General features: G+C 44.2%; 1 protein-coding gene across 13 annotated transcripts in view; it reads left to right on the top strand.

Annotated features, from left to right (window-relative positions):
* Positions 1-3,783: 3,783 nt before the first annotated feature.
* EHBP1 (EH domain binding protein 1) overlaps positions 3,784-17,464 on the top strand; it is a 223,938-nt gene continuing 210,257 nt past the window's right edge. For 12 of the 13 annotated variants that reach the window (XM_065834144.2, XM_071805752.1, XM_065834138.2 and 9 more), the window contains exons 1-2: positions 3,966-4,250; positions 5,315-5,725. In XM_065834144.2, the coding sequence (XP_065690216.1) occupies positions 5,622-5,725 (104 nt within the window). In that variant the 5' untranslated portion in view covers positions 3,966-4,250; positions 5,315-5,621. Of the gene's footprint in view, positions 3,874-3,965; positions 4,251-5,314; positions 5,726-17,464 lie in introns of those variants that run through there. The other variant, XM_065834135.2, reaches the window with a different exon arrangement.

Below are 17,464 nucleotides of genomic sequence, written 5' to 3'. Positions count from 1 at the left end.
AGTGATGTGTATTGGGGACCAGGATGGTACTTCTACGCAGACCTACTGAGGTCAGTGCAAACTCTCCACTCCTTTCATTGATACAGGATCAATCTTCTGATGGGATCTAGAAATACAAGAAAGTTTAAAATGTAGAAGGTGAGGGTAACCATGTGTGCATAGCCCATTGCCTGAAAAAGCTGAACACTTCTGCAAATTTGACATAATCCAATTAGTTGATTTCCTCAGTGACATTTCTACAGGCTCATATACAGAATGACAGGGAAACTGAGATTTATAATGACAGCTATTTCTAGCAAAGGTCATTTCTTTATTGGTGAACAACCTGTCCTTAGTCATGCTGATGACGAGGCATTGAAGGATAAGGGAGAAGCTGTACAGCTATAAAGCTTAACAGGCAATAACAAGAATAGAGCATAGATCATATTTCCACTTGGAGGCTTGCAATCTATGACCATTAGGCCAAAGCCAGGGCGCAGGAGTCAAAATCCGGAAAAAGAGAAACATTGGGATTTCTATGGAGATGGTGAGGGAGGCTGGATGTTTTAGTGTCATGGTGGAGGGGATGGCATGGGGAAGGGGAGCCACAGAGCACAAGCCTGCATTATTGGATAGTAAGAGTGTCCTTGGTGGAACCAGCTGCTTATAAACAACCAGATTACGTTGCTCTTTCGTCGGCCCCACCAACTTCCCAGTTCAAGCAGCTCTCAGCACCCTGCTCCTTGCCATTTCCAGAACGACAGAGATAAGGGCATGCTCAAATATACACAAATACACTTCCACAGCTGTCATTACTTAGAAAAGGGAGGCGGGAGTTTCCACAGTAATATGGTTTAAATAGACTGCACCACACATATTATGTATCTTTAAAAAGAAAACAGTATCTGCCTGTTCATCACATGGCTATTTTTCCTGCTTGCGGAAGAGGAGGTCTTTGAAGTTGTATATAACATGATGCATCATCTTGTTCATAATCAGGATGACCCTTGGACCCTTCTGGGAATCATGTGAGAGTTGTTCATTCAGCTATTGACCTTAAAAGCGAGCATTGGGCACTTTGGTGCAACTCACATTGCTTGTTTTCACCATCAAGCTCATAATATTGGATCAAGTAAAAATGTGATTATTTCCTTAGATTTTGGCTCAGGTCATGAACCGTGCTCTATAGTTGAGCTGTGGTTTCTGCTGGATCACTGGCATAAATGAGGCTCACGGCTGGCAGGACCAGTCATGAGATCTTTTCAGTATGGCAGTGAAGTCAAACATGCGGGTTCCTCCCTGATCCATCAGAGTGCTCTGACCAGTGGGTCTTCATCCATGCCCCTATTAATCCTTTCTTACCAATTATTGGTTCCTTTGGGCTGTGAGCTGCCAACAGAAGTTACAGCTGCTTTTGAATTGGTGTGGTCTGGGACACAGTCCAGTAACCTGAGAAAGCTGCAGTGGCCTCTGGCTTCCAATCTACAGCTGAAGATCTTGCCCCTCTTTCCAGAGTAATTACTCACACTCTGAAGTCTCCTAAAGCTTTCCCCAAAATTGCAAGAGCTGAGGGTCGCTGCTCTTAAAAACTGTAAAATAAACAGATAATAATAATACATAATCTGTAGGATAATTGTCTGTGTTACATTGCTCCCCATTCAGTGAAGGAAAAAGCAGCCTTATACTGTGTACTTCTTAGGCCTGGTGTAACTTGAACCTGAGAGCTATGAAGGAAATGGAAAATGTTAATAAATAATGATGTTTGAAATACAAGTCACTGAACAAACCACCAGACCTTCTGCATTTATTCCACAGAAGAGAAGGTGCCTATCTCAGTTTGAGGAAAACAATTTTGGACAAAGATATGTCTGAGGAGTTAGCCTGGATGCTGCATAGTATTCAGAAGATAAATCACAGAAACTTACAGATTAACTCTTGGTAATATATACAGAATAAAGACACCTTCTGAAATAAAATCAGTACAACTGACTACTTGACATTTCCCTGGTATGAGGAACCAAGGATCTTCTCAGGGCCACTGGAATTTTAAATTAGCTTGTTTGATCCACTTTACAGCTGCCAGATTTCCATCTGGTATTTTCCAAGTCAGAATCAAGCTTATGTGTGCATTCTCAGTCTGATGTCTTCTGGAAATCCTGTCCTCATTTCCCAAATCCTAGCCATGTGATCTGCACTTAAAAAACCCCAGTAACGTCTCCCTCAAGTGTATTGGAATTATTCTGTGTGTACAGATCAGCTGTAAAACTTGGACAGAAATCTTGGACAAATCTGCAAAATTGTAACTTAAAAAATATTCAGAAAAAAAAAGAAAATTTCCAAAAAAATCTGCATGAGTACTACAACCGTGTTTCACATCCCAGTGTAAGGCTTTAAAGAAAATCACTGCCTCTTCCAGGACAGCTCCAAATACGTAGAAAATGCATGCCCTCTGGCAGCTCAGATAAGTAAATGTCTTGGGAGAAGGCAAAGGAATGAAGACTAACACATTATAAGCAAAGGGCTGACCTTTTTAATAGCCCAAATATTCACCCTCTCCAAAGTAACTTAGTTCAGCTTAGGCCTGTGGCCATCCACATTGTCATTCTTTCTTTCTCCTGCCACTCCAGGCGCTGAATGCTGGCAGCCTCTGCAGTACACCAGTGCGGAGAGAGGCAGCTTAGGGGAGAGCAGGAAAAGACTGGGATAAGGAGCTTCCCAGCCCATGGATCAGGCTTGGACTCCATTTGGTTTGTCATGGGAAAGAAACGTAGATTACTGCAAAGCCCTCAGACTGCAATTTTACAGCTGCTCTCAGACCTCACTGCATCATCTTTCTTATTTCCCTGTGCTTCCACTTGACAGCTGCCCAAGTTTCTCACTGGGCTGGCGGCTGGGTTGAGGATTAGCTCCTACAGCACCTCACACAGCCCTGTTGTCCTGACACCTGTTGTAAATCGTGCTTTGGGATCCAAGACTTAATGTACCTGTACAGGTGCTAGGAGAGGCTGCGGATGGCAGTCGAACAGAAAGCAGTGTGGCATTTTCTCACTGAACCAGAATAAGCCACCATTTCATTTTAGGTTAGTGCTGGAACCAAGGGCTTTCACCTGGCTCTGACACCCCAGTGACAGCACTGTGCAGCAGGAGGGTCATGAAACTGTGCAGAACTTCCAAACCCCAGCGCTTTGGTCAAGTTTACAGAGCACATGATCAAGTTAAATCGGCAAAGATATATTACCCTGTCTGCGTTGCCTAATTTCGTATTCCGTTTTGACCAAACTTCCCATCCCCGCGAGGGCTCCAGAGCATCTCCAGAACCGGGGCCCACGCTGCAGGATGTGGGTCAGGCTCGACGCTTGACCGACACCTCCTCAGGGCCGGCGGGAACCGCCCCGGCCCCGTTACCGTCCCTCACTGTGGTTTTTCCTCCACTCGTGCTGCCTCGATCCGTCTCCGGCGCCCACCTGACAGGCGGCGTATGAGGCTCCCGCCTCAGTTTCCCCCCGTCCGTTCCCCCCGCCGCTCCTCCCGGCCCGGAAGCGGCCCTTCCCGGCGGCGCAGCCCGCGCTGGCCGCTCCCCGGCCCACGGACGGCAGCGGGTCCCGGGCGCTGCTGCCTGGGGCCACGCCCCTCCCTTGACAGCCCGCTCCTCGAGCCCCGCCCACCCCGCGGCTTTAGGAAGCCCCGCCGCCAATCGCCGGGCGCTTTCGCGTTGACGGGCGGCCGTGTACACCTATCGAGTAGCTTCTCCTTACAAGAAACCCCGCCTCCTCGAGCGCTGCCGCCAATCAGAAAAAAGATTGAGTTGGAGGCGGGAGAAGAGGGCCTGCAAGCTCCGTCTTCCCTCACTACCTCCGTTTCCCCGTTGCGCGAGGATCGCCCCTTCGCCAGCAGGTGATTGACACGGGCCGGCAGCCAGTGGGCTGCGGAGGGCGCACGGTGGGGCCAATGGCGAGGCGGGGCGGGCTGCGCCAGGGGGCGGGGGGAGCGGCAGGCTGGGTTGAGGCGAGGCGCAGCGCCGGCAGGAGGGCGATGGTGGTGGCGTGAGGCGCGGCAGGACCCGGGCTTGCTGCCCGGCCGGTGCGGCGAGGAAAAGCGCTGTGTGCCCAGTGCTCGCCATGAGGCTACAGGAGGACGGAGACAGCCGTGGGGCGCTGCAGCCGGCGGGGCTGCCGCAGTAATGGGCAGCGGTAACGCTGCCTCTCGCCTGCCGTGTGGTGCCAGCGCCCGCGCTCGCCCAGCGGGGACCGCCCGTGAGGAGCCGGGGGCAGGTGAGTGCACCCGCGCTGCCCCGCGTCCCTTTCCGAGCCGCCTCTCCCTCCTTTGCTCTCCGCCGTTGGTGTTTTAAAACCCCAGTGGCTTTTCGCCGAGGGCGGCGGGGGGCGCTGCTCAGGCGGGCTGGGCGCTGAGGTGACAGGGGCTGGCGAGCCGGAGCGGGCCGCTCCTCGCCCCGGGGCTCCGTGGGGACGGCCCCCACTAGGGGGACATTCCTGGAGCCAGGTCGCCTCCTGGCCAGCTGTGATGCTGTCCTACCCCGCCTTCTCGCCAGGTGCGGCCACCTTTGGCTTCCCCGTATTCCTAACGAAGAGGGTTTTCTGCCGCACCCAGCAGGGATGCTGCTTTCCTTTGAAGGGAGAAGACCTGTCTGGGTTTCTCCTCTCCCTTTTCAGCTCCCCGATGAGGGTTTCTCAGTTCAGGATGGAGAGGCATTTCCATTTCAATATTATGTAGTGAGGAAGATGGGGAATCCTGGGGAGCCAGGGCTCAGGAAATGCCCCTTCCTCTTTCATCCTTCTCCTCACCCAGGAGGATTTAAGTAGTAAGCATTTTAGTAGTAACACTCCCTTGCCTGCTTCTTGGCTGTTCCTTCTCCTTGGAAAGAGAAATGGGAGCAGGAGGTGTGTATGTGAGAGGAAACAACTGTTACACCTTTTATCATCAAGACAAAGAAGTTGTCTTCATCTCCCTGTGTCCCTCCCTCTGGGTGCATATTGGCAGCACCTCAGCCACTTTGCATCGCTTCCCGGAGATGCTTCATAAGGATTTGGTGTGGCCCTGACCTGCCCTTTTTTGTTGTTGTTGCCAATTATGATGGTGCTGATAAAAGGACATGTTGATATGTTTCCAAACAGGCTCGTGGTTTGCATTCCTGAAATTACTGCTGCGTTCTAATGTATTTATTTAAATGGGGGGACACATGCACACAACAGGAAGGGGGTAGGTTTTTGTGGCTTATTGTAGTTATTTGAAAGGTACGAGATCACGTGCAATTGCAGCACTGTAGTATGGAGCATACTAACCAATGATTTTTCCCCCTGTCTTATTTGTCTTCCAGTCCTGCAGTCTCCACATCATCTGCTGTGTGAGGAATGATGATTCCATGAGAGAGCTTCCTTTCAATTACCTGTCTGCTCCTATTGCATGCTGCTCCTGGCCGGTGATGAGCCTTTCAGCTAGACTGGGATTTACCGTGAAGAAGAGAGAGGCAGAATATGAGTTGTAGACATCCCATTGAGCTCCTCGCACACTGTTTTTACTGTGTCTGGTTATAAATCTGCTCGTCTTGAGCACACACACTCTTAAACCCACATTGATATTTACAGAGTTGCTACTGTGTGAGAGGACTGATATTTCTCACCATCATGGCTTCAGTTTGGAAAAGACTGCAGCGTGTTGGGAAACATGCATCCAAGTTCCAGTTTGTGGCCTCTTACCAGGAGCTGATGGTAGAGTGCACCAAAAAATGGTAAGAAGCTGCTTGTGTTGCTGCACAAACTGTGAAGTTGCTGGTGCTGAAACAGGAAGGATATTGTTCACTTTTGTACTTCTGGGTGTGTGTGCATTGCTCTTGTTTCCCCTTGGTTCCTCTTGCCTGCCCATTGCAGAAGCCACTGTGTGAGGTGCTTGTCTTTTTTGATGAGTGCTTGCTTTGCTGAGTACTTAACTTGGACCTGTTGGTTTTGTTCTGTACTCTGATTTTCTTAACTGGTATTGTTGTTATCGTGCAGAGGACAATGCGTTTATTAGCTCAGCATCTGCAACTTAATGGTGTGGTTTTGGTTATTGGTTTTGTGTTTAGTTTTTGTGGGGTTTGTGTGTGTGTTTTTCTTTTATTTTTTCTTTTTCTTTCATTTTTCCTGAGAGCTGGTTTCCAGCTTCCAACTCCAGTCTGGATGCTGACTGTTGTTAGCTGACTGAGGCATTTCAGATCAGTTCTGAAGATGGTGGTGTTTTAATCTGCAGTAGATATCCATTACGATTTTGACTTTTTTTACTTGAATATGTCATCTTTCTCCTTCTTTTCCTTTGTCAGTTCCACCTTTTAGTGGGAAGAGGCAAGAGAAAGATCTTTGGGAATTGTCTTAAGGTATTTGTTTAGTCAGACAAGAGTTTTGTGCAGTGGTGGTCCAGTTGTGTGCCTTTGGAGCTGACTAGACAGCAGTTAACAGTTAATGGTATATATCTGGCACATCTTCCTTCCTTTGCAAAATGAGCTTAAATAAATAGGCTAAGGAAGTCTAGAAGCTGCTTTTAAATAGTCAAGCAAAGATCTCCATTATACAAATGCTTAAGTGCTGTTTTATATGTTTGGAATATTGATGTTACTGTGAGCCTGCGGTGTCAGGAGACGAAGAAAGTACTTTCCAGACCTCATGGACTGAGATGCTCAAATTGCCTTGTAATAAACTGCAGCCTCTTTTCTAATACTTGGCCTTTCTTCTTGTTGGCAAGTTTGGCACTTGCATTGGCTGCTTTCACTGGTTATGAGTAATTGCCTCTACAAATTTAAATTCTATCTCTTGGAGCTGAAAATCTCTGTCAAATATGCTGGAAGGCTGCTCGCTGCTCTGTCTTAAAGGAACACTATAAGGTTATTATTTTTTTTTTTAACAAGTTATCTTCTTGCCTAAAATATTTTGAAATATTATTAAGAAACAGAGTAATTTTGGAAGTTGAACTTGCTTTCACAGTGAAAACATTTTAAAAGTTGAAGAAGACAGTCACGATTATTTTGTGGGATCCACTGTCTAGTTCAGAACAAAGAGTTTTCCACAGTAATTTTAATTTATCAGGTTTATTTCAGCAGTTGTGCTTATTACTTTTTATGGTTTGTTTGCATAAACTAGCCTGTTTTGACTTTCATTTTCACTTTGATTGGCTCCTTGCTTGAGAATGTGCAGAACACTTTAGCACTACAGTATGAATGCTGCCGGGAATGTTCAGGTTGGATATGCAGCTTTCACTTGATTCAAGAAAGTCACACACAAAAATTCTCTTGTGAACAATCTTGTTATTTTAGAAACAACTAGCTTATTGTTTAACCATAAACTAGAGTGCCCACCTAGCAAAATGCCTGTGTGTGAAGTAGAGAAACAGCCTCCCAAAACCTCAGATACACAACTGCATTTTTAAAAATAGGTTGTCTCTCTGAACCTTCATTTTGTGTTTCTGAATTTAAATATAGGTGAGATCACTGCTTGTGTTGGTTATGACGAAGCAACAGTATGGTGGTGAAATGTGGATGAATTCTAGGAAAAATAACAATAGAGAAAAAACATCAATCACAGTCATTTGATTGTAGGCTTTTCTATTCTGCTTCCTCTTGTTTGGAGAACCTTAACAAAAATGTTTTTTAAGCATGCAAGCTAAAATACAGTATTTCTGCCATAAGTAAAACTCCTCTGTGGAACAAAAGGGTAAATATTTTTATATTTTTAGAACCTTCAACTAAGTCTTTCCTTATCTTTGGAGAAGAGATAGTTTTGCACATGCTGACAGAATTACTGCTTCCTCTGTTTCTAAGGCTTGTATCTGAGTTTAGCCCATGTGAGAACAAAACAGAAGAAATGAACTCCATATGTTGTTCTTGCTGCAAGCACTTGATATATATTAAGTGTCAGAGCTGTAGTCTGTAGTTTGTTTGATTGTATTGTAGTAAACAGTAAGTTATTTTAATGTACTGACATTTTAACAATGCAGTGTTTCTGGAGGAAAAGAATGCTGCATTCATATTTTAAAATAAATGACAATGCAGTCACAAACACATTTGAACTGAGATGCCTCTGTAAGCAAGGGCTGTGCATGACCAAAACAGACTGGGTGCCTGTCTGGGAACTGCAGTCTTCTGTTAGGTTTACATTTGTCTAACTCTTCAGAAAACTACTTGTGTTTTAGAATATTTTTGTAAATGATAATGTGCGCTTTGCAACATTGTATTTCTGGCTGGCTTGAATACTTTTTGTCTCCTCTGAACTTGTAGTGGTTTTAGTGTTGTGGGTTTTTTTGTTTTGTTTTTTGTTTGTTTGTTTGTTTGTTTGTTTGTTTTAACTTAGCATTCAAAATAGCTCCTGCTCTTGTTTCTGGAGCTGCACTGGCTGTATGAGAAGTCACTACTACTCTGGTGTTGCGGCATCACTCTTTAAAAGGGTATCCCTAGGTACAGCAGCATTTGTCCAGCACAGGCTGAAACTCCCTTTGCTTGCTTTTTCTGCTCTCCATAGTTTCTGATTCTTGTTCCTGTTAATAAATAAAGGCAGACACTCTCAGATGTTTGCTTTTCATTGGTGGTGCATTTCGGGGGGCTAGGGGACAGGTTGTGATGGACCATCCAGTGTTGTCACTCTTTCACTAGAAAAAACTTATTTTTAGGGAGATAATAGGGCTGGGTTGGCATTCTGGCTGTTCCTGCTGACCCAGACCTAATTATTGTGGCTGCTCAGTACCTTTGAAGAACTGACCAATTAGTTCATTTAGAGCCTTTCATTAAAAATAAATAAATAAATGTAGCCTTGGTCTTTAATATGGATCAGTGACTCTTTCCACTGTGAAAATGGTGTGCATTAATCATATAAGCCCTTGATTTCTTTTTTTTTTTTTTTTTTTAATGATGTTTGCTTGACAATTTTGTGTTCCACTGAGGCAACACAGTGTTTCCCACCCAGCCTTGCCGATGAGCTGCAGTTTTGGCCTGGAAAGACTATGTGTGGTAGAAGAGAGTTAACTTAATCCTTATCCTCAGTGCAGAACTGTTGAATACAACCAGAAATCAGTCTCGTGCATTTTGTTTAGGCTTCTGCAAAAGTTGTATTTGCTCTGTGCTGTCAGAGCACAGTCTTGCTGTGTGGGACAGGAGCGTGCTGGGTATGGCTGGCAGGTGTAATGCAGGTGACCTAGTTCAGCTGTCTGAACACTGGTGTCCTGTGCTGTTTGAGATGGCTTTGGGTTTCCTGCTGGTCCAGCTGCCAGTTTGGAGAATCCCAGATCTGTTGATTCTGTGTCAGGCCCATCAGCTCAGTATTCATCTCTTGTTTACCCTGCGGCTTCTCAGCTGCTGAGGCTGCTGTTCAGACAGTGGAGTCAGGGCTTGTCTGAGGCAGCGGCTCAGCAGAGGAGTCTCACAGGCAGAAAATGCTCCTTCAGACCAGAGATCAGGTCCAATAGTTGGACCTGAAGCTGTGATAGCTGTTTTAAAGCGCTACTGAAGCACCTAAGGCTGAACACAGGAGATCTCTAGCATGGCTTTTGTGTTTCCTTATTTTTATGTGACGTCTCGCAAGTCAAGGTCTCAGTAGATGCTTCGAGTGTAGTATTGATAGGTTTCCACAGCGAATGGCCTAACTCTTACAGAGCTGAGGTTGCCAGGTTCCTAATATGATGTCTGTTAGAAGCTTTTAAGTGAGAAAGCTGCTCACCTGGAATTAGGTGCTAACTGCTTAAAAACACTGGAAAAGACAAAGCATAAGAAGGCTTTTCTACAGGATTTCCCATTCAGTAGTTGCTTTAGAGATAAATAAATATGTTATTATTTACCATGTTTCTAATACCTATATGAAGTGTTTTGCTTTTAAATCCTACTTAAAAATACAGTGAGCCATTATGTTCTAAAAGGGTTAAACTTTTCTTGTATGCTGCCTTAACTGAACATAGGCTTCATTTCCATGAGGCAAGTCACCTATTTTTGTATCCATTAGGTATGGTCAAAATAGGTTCTGTACTTTCAAATATATGTATTTCTCTTTTGGAAAGTAGTGCTTAATCCTTTTTTTTTTCTTTTTCCAAAAGGCTTTAGCCATCTGTTTTTCTCTTCTATTGTAGTCTCATAACTGAATGCTGCAGGTATTTTAAGATTTGGCATGCACTGGAAGAGAAATGAGCTTTTTGAGATTCCATGGTTCACACCAGTGTGCTTCCCTTCTGGCCGCTGCTTTCCAGCAAACTCTTCAGTGCTGAAGGCCACCAAAAGAACCAGGGTTAACTGGTTTCTGTAGAAATACTTGGGGGTTGCCTGTACAGGGTCAGACTCAAATTACTCAATTAATTTCCTGGGTTTGCATGGTTGTTAAGAGTGGATTTTGTGAATACCTAAGTGTTTTTAGTTGTTAAGGATGATTATACTGAAACTTGTGACAGAAGGAGATACAGGTACAGGTCAGTTCAGAACCTCTGAGTTAGTTTTGCCCTGAACTGTGCTTTTTGTCCTGGGCTTGCTTTTCTCAGTTTTTGATCGGATTTGTGTTTGTATGTTAATGATGTAGATATACCCTGGCAAAGGAAAGGAAAGTGTTGTGCAATTTTTCTTGCTTTTTAGCTTCTTTTGTCCTTCTCAGTTATGCTCTGTCCTCGCACTCTGCTCTGAGATCTCTGATTCCACACAAAACAATCCCCATCTCCAAATACACCAACCTTTTTTTCTCTGTACATTTCCAGTTTTGACTGAGGGCTTTTTGAGGACTTAAATTGTGTGTTAAACTTATTCTTTCCAAATAATCACCACCAGCTGCCTCACAGCTCAGTCTTGTCCCTTTCTTCTTGCAGTCAATTAAAACACACTTACTGTCCACATGTAAAAGCAGTTCTCCTCTGCTGCCTTGCATCTCTTGTCTCTTTCTATCCAAAAGAAAATCTCTGATTTCAGACAGGTAGATTTGCTGCCTTGGGCTCTCTGCCTGACTTTTGTCAGGAGGTTGTCAGCAATCCTGGCTTCTTAACACCAGCTGCTTTCCTTCCCTACCTTACCAAGGCGAGCCTCTTGGCCCTTTTGGTGGCCTTATGTTTGTTCCGTGGCCCACAAGTTAGGGATTTCTCATCAAAATTGTTGGTCGCATATTGTGCAGTGAAGAGATTTCAATAGAAGAGGTACGGATGCACGTGAAATCTTTCTTGCTGCTGACTTTTTCAGATCGTTGGTGCTGCATACTTACACCCATGTTCTATTTGCAGCAACTGTTTTGAGGATATTTGAAACTGTGTCCAGTTCCTAAAATACCTCATTGGTAGAAGTAGGCACAAAGTTTGGTGTCTGTAAGGTAGAAAGATTTGGATTTGTCATAAATACTTGTTCTAAATTTTATTTGTCTTTGAGAGACAGAATTCTTTCCAGCAATTCCTTGACATAGCTTACTGTCCTAGCAGTAACAAAAAATTCTCTAAAGCCAAAAAAGATTAGGTTATATCCAAGAGTATACAAATCCATCTTAATGGTCTGTCATTCTTTCAGTTAAAGGGGTGAGGATGTCTTCTTGAATAAATAAGATACGCTAACTTATGTTCTAATACATCTAGCTGTTTGTGTGTGTAACTTCCTCACAGAGCTTTACAAATAAATAAAACCTGGCTCTGTTCCTGCAGGCACTGTGTTGCACGCATACAGTAAAGTACATGTACTGTTCCTTTGAACCCAGTGGAGTTGAGCTGGAATAAAGAATTTTTTTGCAGGATTGGATCCCTGTGAATACTCTTTTCAGCTCTTTGTGTTATGAGGTTAAATAAAACTAAATATTAGACATTCCGTAGGCCTCATCTGAGCTGAGTCTTCAGTCTCTTAGACTGCCCAGGCTGTATAGTGCCAGTCTGTTGCTTCAATTAGTTTTTAATTGGTTGGAGAGAGCTGAAGTCCCTTTCATAGCTTAGTGTGAATAAGGAGAGGAGGAGGCTGCTAAGGTTGACTAAATCTGAGGAAACTCTTTTTATAAAACAAACCCTTCAGTTATTGTAGTAAAAACATTCTGCTTGGGTGTTTTTTTGAGAATACTGAGGCTGGGAGGTTGTTTACTTCTAAAGCCTTTCCCAGTTTACTCTGAGGGGAGTGTGTGAAGTGTGTGTTCGTTTCCCTTGCCCCTCTCACTTCTTTTACTCCTTGGGGTAGAAGCCTGCCCTGGTAGGCTGTTTTCTACCTTGCTGTGGAACACTCCCAAGCTGCCCTCTGCACCAAGTCTGTTCTGTGTGTCCTGGAGTGGACTCTGAAACACAGGAGCTACGCAGCTGAACTTTTGTGCCTTGTTTTGAGATATGCCCACAGCAATAAAGCAGTCCTTGTTTTCTTCCTCTTGCTATCTTTATTTTTAAAATTATTTCTGCAGCATACATTTTAAGTGCATCAGAGCCTGTCAGCTGGGAAGCTGTATGTTTTGGTAGTTGAGGTACAGAGTGGTTGTGGCTTTTGGCACCTGGAAAGGCGTTGCAGGGACTCAGGAACTGCGGGTTAAGCATGAGCTAAAATTAGCAGAAACATAACTAACATTGCTGTTGTCTAAGGCTCTGACTCATGAGGCTTTCTGGATTTGGGAGTGGAGCTGTCCCTTAGCAGCAGTTTTCCTCTGCTTTACTCTCCCATGAAGCAGAAGTAAGATGACAGTAAGGCTGCCTGATGTGTTAGTGTTGACTGCCATCAGCTTCAGTTCCTATTTGTAAGGTGAGCATGAACTGCAGCACTTGAGGGGTGTGAGCATCTCCCTTATGCTGCTCTGATACAGTGGTGACTAAACCTGCCAGAGGGGTGAGACAAGCCACAGCTGTGGGCAAGAGCATCTCAAAGTGCTTCAGCTAAATCACTCAGATCCTGAGTCAGTGCCCTGTGCTGTCACTGTACAGCTTCCAAACACACAAGCCTTTCAGATGAATCACAAGTGCAGGCTCTTCTGAACTATAGTTTCCAGCTGCCTGCAAACCTGTGAAGATGAGCAGTGCAGAAATGATTCTTGTTTGCTTGTTGAGGCTCTCTTTGTAGTGGAGAGTCATTACTGAGGATTCTTTTTTTTTAAAAAAAATTCTATTTTATTATTCTTTAAGAAGACTATCTTGAGGATTCCTCCAAAGCTATGGCCAGCCTCTGCAGCTGCTTAACTGTCTGCAGCTGCTGAACTGCAGTCTCTGTGGCTCTGTGTATTTATTTTAGCACAAACTGGTTTCGGGTTTTATTTCACATGCACGCTCAGTCTCCTGCAGTCATTCTGTGGACTTTGTTTTGGGTGAGCTGCGCTCTCAGAGCCTAACAGCACGATAGCAGATATGTTTTTTTTTCTTCTAATAGACCTGTTTTGAAAAATTACTTTGCAGGGCAAAATAATTTCTAGTTCCAGGGACAACTGAATTAAAACCATCAGGGGCATTTTGAGACTCTACCACATCAGTTTTGACTCCCATATTGCCATGGCCCACATTACTACTACTTGTGTCCTTGGTGCCATCACCGCAAGCACCTGTAATGACCTGTCACCCTCCATGTTCACTGCCTCCTTTGCCCAAGACGTAATGTTTGCTTCCCTGCTACTGTCTGATGGATGAATTACCTGGGGCTGCTAGATGGGTGGCATTGGCAGTTGTGGTGGGAGATGTATGTTTTGATGGGTGTGCAGCTTTGCTGGGAGCATATATTCATCTCCACCTCTTGGGACAAGTCTCATCACCTTTCTGGTAGGCCAGGTGAACTGAAGGCATTCCCTAAGTTAGCTCTGGGTGTTCCATTAGATACACTGCTGCCTGATGCCCTAAGATGATAGCCGTATTGAATTTTCTTCAGGGCGAAGACTAATGTACTTTTAAATCCAGTGTCATAAAATGACTTTCCCCTACCAGCTGTGCTTGGGAAGAGTATTGGCCTAGCCAGTACTATTAATATTAAAAGCCATAATAAATGAAGTTATTGAAAATTCTGTATCATTGAATACAGTTGGCAGCACATAGTACACTGCTACTCAGAATGCACTATGAGCTTCCTTTACTTTCAGTGACCGCTCATTAAGTAAACTCCGAATCCCGTTGTTTTATGGCAGTGCATAGAAGATTTAAAAGAGTGCAAAAGAGCTGTCAGAACAGCTCAATTCTCTTTTCCAGCAAAGATCTAACTCAGCAGCCTGTACATTTCCAAACCAACCTGTTGCTGATGGTTTATGAGCAAAGGATTTAACCTTGACAGCTCCTGGTAACACCTAACATGATTATAGCTCTGGAGTCACAGCTCTCGCCATTTTGGTAGATGGACGAGTCTGCTTGGCTGTTCTTAACTGCTTGGCTGTATTTTTCTTCTGGTTGTGCCTACAGTCTCTTGGAAAACTGATTTAGTGGTTTGTCTCTTCCTGTAAGTAACCTGAGCAGTAGTTGTATAAAGCTTTCAAGAGAACGAGATTTTTGAACTCCTTTTTCTCTTCAAGTGCAGATCTTAGCTGGACAGAGTACTTGAAAGAAGTGTCTCTTAAGTCGAGTGAGTGAATATTTGTAAAACTTCCCCTTGCATTCCATTATCTTTGACATGTAAGCAAATTTTAAGAATGTGAAAGTCCTGATCCATTTTTCACCACTTCCTCTCATGCCACAGAAGGCAAAAGATTCTAGCACAGTGTTAGTTTTGAGGCATTTTTTGGATGGTTTGTGTTTACTGTTAATGCTTTTTAAAAGATCCTTTTTAAAAATATCTCTGACAATGGTGTTTTCACCACCCTTCTTGGGGGATTTGTGCATGTAGAAAAGGGATTTTTGGGTTGTAGGCTTTGCTTTTGGTTTTTCTTTTTCTTCTTAAATTTTTTTACTTTCCTCCCTTTAGGTGGCTGCTCTAAGTTCCAGTGTTTGCAAACCCTTTCAGAATACCAAGACACAGGCAATCTTAAAACAGTAAAGGAATTATTTTTCTTTACCATGGATACCTTTTTTAATGTAGTAAATAGGATTTGATTTTTTTTTTTGCTGTTGTTTTGAACTGTAAGATGACCAACAGGAATCCTAACACTCTGAATTATTACAGTGACTGACGCAATTGTGGGATTTTTTGACAGAGGATCGCCAAAGAGTGTGATGACCCATGCTGCTAGAATTGTAAACATCCAGTGCTTAAGACATGATACCTCCTTTGGTCTGTGACTGCAAGGCTGTCCATTAGAGGTGGAAGGAGGAGAAGGCAGCACTTCCTTTCTCCCCTCACACCTCTCTTCCCTGCTTTTCTGGGGTAGATGCCCCAGCAGCTGAAGGCAAGCCGGTGTGCAACAGGGGGGTAGCGTTGTAATACAGAGTTTGGAGGGGACTGTCCCTGACATGTCGTCTGCTACCTGTGGGCATGTCGCAGCCTGCTGTGCCGTGCCACCTTGCCAGGGTCTGCCGTGCCTCCATGCTGTCACTTTCCTAGAGAGCTTGCACAGCCCCTTTCTCTGGGCACACAACATTGCATGGTTTGTGGGGCTGTGGTTATGACATGTTAAATTGCTGTGTTGTTTTTGAACCTTGGGCTTCTTCCTTATTTTTAGCTTTGCTTCATAGGGAAAAAGGTTTTGTTTGATGTTAAAATGTGTCTGAATTTTCTATCTGTCCAGCAAATTCAGTGTTGTGTTGGAAAGTTTCAGTGGATGATTTCAACCAAAGCTTATGGGAGTGGAAACCTCCAACTATTGTTTCCATGGGCTTTGTGACAAAGGACCACTCGATAGAAGAGAGGAGTCTTGGTCAAACCCCATGGCTGCAAGTAAAAAGCCAGTAACTCTACCCTTTATTAGACATTGAAGAATCTGCAAGGGTAAAAGCTCCTGGCAGCCCAACCTCTTTCCCTCTGACTGGAACTATGGGTTTATTCCAGTTTGTGCTTCCATGTGGCCCTTCGTGTGATTGTATTTTTGAAGCAGGGAGCTGCTAGATACAATTCTGTGTTTCTCTGCTCCCCATCTGTTACTGCAGCCATGTCAGGAGAAGCCATGTTGCAAGGGAAAATGGCAGTAAAAACAGGTGTGTTACCTGTTACTGGTGCTTCCAGTTTGTGGGTTAGCTGGTCCTGGTGCTTGGTGTTCATCTTGCCCATCACCAGGAACTTCAGTACTGCTGACAGTGTGGCTAATATTGATGTAGAACCACTGCAGGTGACAGTGCAGTCCTTTGTCTCCTTTCCTATTGCTGTACCAGGAAACAGGAATATGGAAATTTATGCCTATAGATTCAGTCTTGTGGTCTGGAGTGGACCTTAATAAAGTATTTACAACACACAAAGTCTGCTTCCTCCTGGAAAAAAGAAGTGCTGACTTCAGTGAATAAATTTCAGACAAATTTATTCTTAGGGAAGTAGAGCATGTACTTTAGGAGGAAAAAAAATAATACTTCTTCTTTTACCAACAGCTGTTGAAGGGAGGGTGCTTGCTTGATTTGCTATTAATGATGAAGCCCACAAACTGCCATTAAAAAAAAAAAAAAAAAATCTTGAGCAACTCTTGACTACAGGAAGACTGCAATTTACCCAACATGTTTATGTCCACCTCATTGTGAGAACTGTCTGTGCCTCTTATGGTTGACAAAACCCCATTAAGGCCCAGAGAAGCAGAAACCTCCTGCCTCCTCAGCCTCACAGAGCAAGTGTTCTTGCCCTCCACTTCCTTCTGTGAGGTTCCATAGGTGCGTACAGAGGAGACTCAGAAAGGTGATCTTCTGCAGGGTTTGTTGCTTTTTTGCTGTCCAAGGGAGGCCTTACAAATGGTTGGTCTCACAGCTTTCTGTGTGGAATGTTTGCTTGTTGCATTTCAGCTGTTTCTCAGGGATGGGCAGGACCAGTTGAGCTGACAGGGAAGCAGCGGCAGTGAGGAGCAGAACATGTCTTTTTTCCCAGTTTGACCATTTTCTGGTCTGCCTGTATGGGCTATACAAGGCAGATCCTGCTGGGTTTGGAGATACAAAAACAGTGACCTAAATATGAGCAACCCATGTGCGAAGCAAAACCAATTATTTTCGAGAACAGCTGTGGAACCTTCTTGTATTTCTGCTGACATAATCTCTGGTTAGCACAGGTTTTGTTGTGGGGACCTTAACTTCTTATACTGAACATCCGTTGCAGCAAAAGAGAAGTTAAAAGTGGTGGGGAGATGTTTCTGGAAGCTGGTAACACATGACAGAGAAGACTGTCACCTGTGCATAGTATGTACAAATATATAGTTCAAGATGCCATGTGTGTATATGCAATCAATGTACATTGTTGAACTATCTTTTGGAGGAGGGAAAGCATGGATGCTGATGATGAATAGCAGAAGGGGTGGCTGTCACTAGTAAGGGATGAATCTTGGGCACCCTTGGTTACTCTGGGAGGCTCCCAGGTATGCTGTGAGGCACATGGGCTGAGCAGGGCCAGAAGTCTCATTTTCCTTACAACCCCAAACCATCTCACTGATGAACTAGGTAGCTTTGAAATAGCGAAGTATTTCATGTTACTGAAATGCTCAACATTGTAGCAAACCCCAGGCCTTTA

This window comes from Patagioenas fasciata, chromosome 3, assembly GCF_037038585.1.
Source record: "Patagioenas fasciata isolate bPatFas1 chromosome 3, bPatFas1.hap1, whole genome shotgun sequence".
Classification (NCBI taxonomy): Eukaryota; Metazoa; Chordata; class Aves; order Columbiformes; family Columbidae; genus Patagioenas; species Patagioenas fasciata.
The sequence above is the reverse complement of the archived record's forward strand: the minus strand, read 5'-3'. Positions and strand labels throughout refer to the sequence as shown.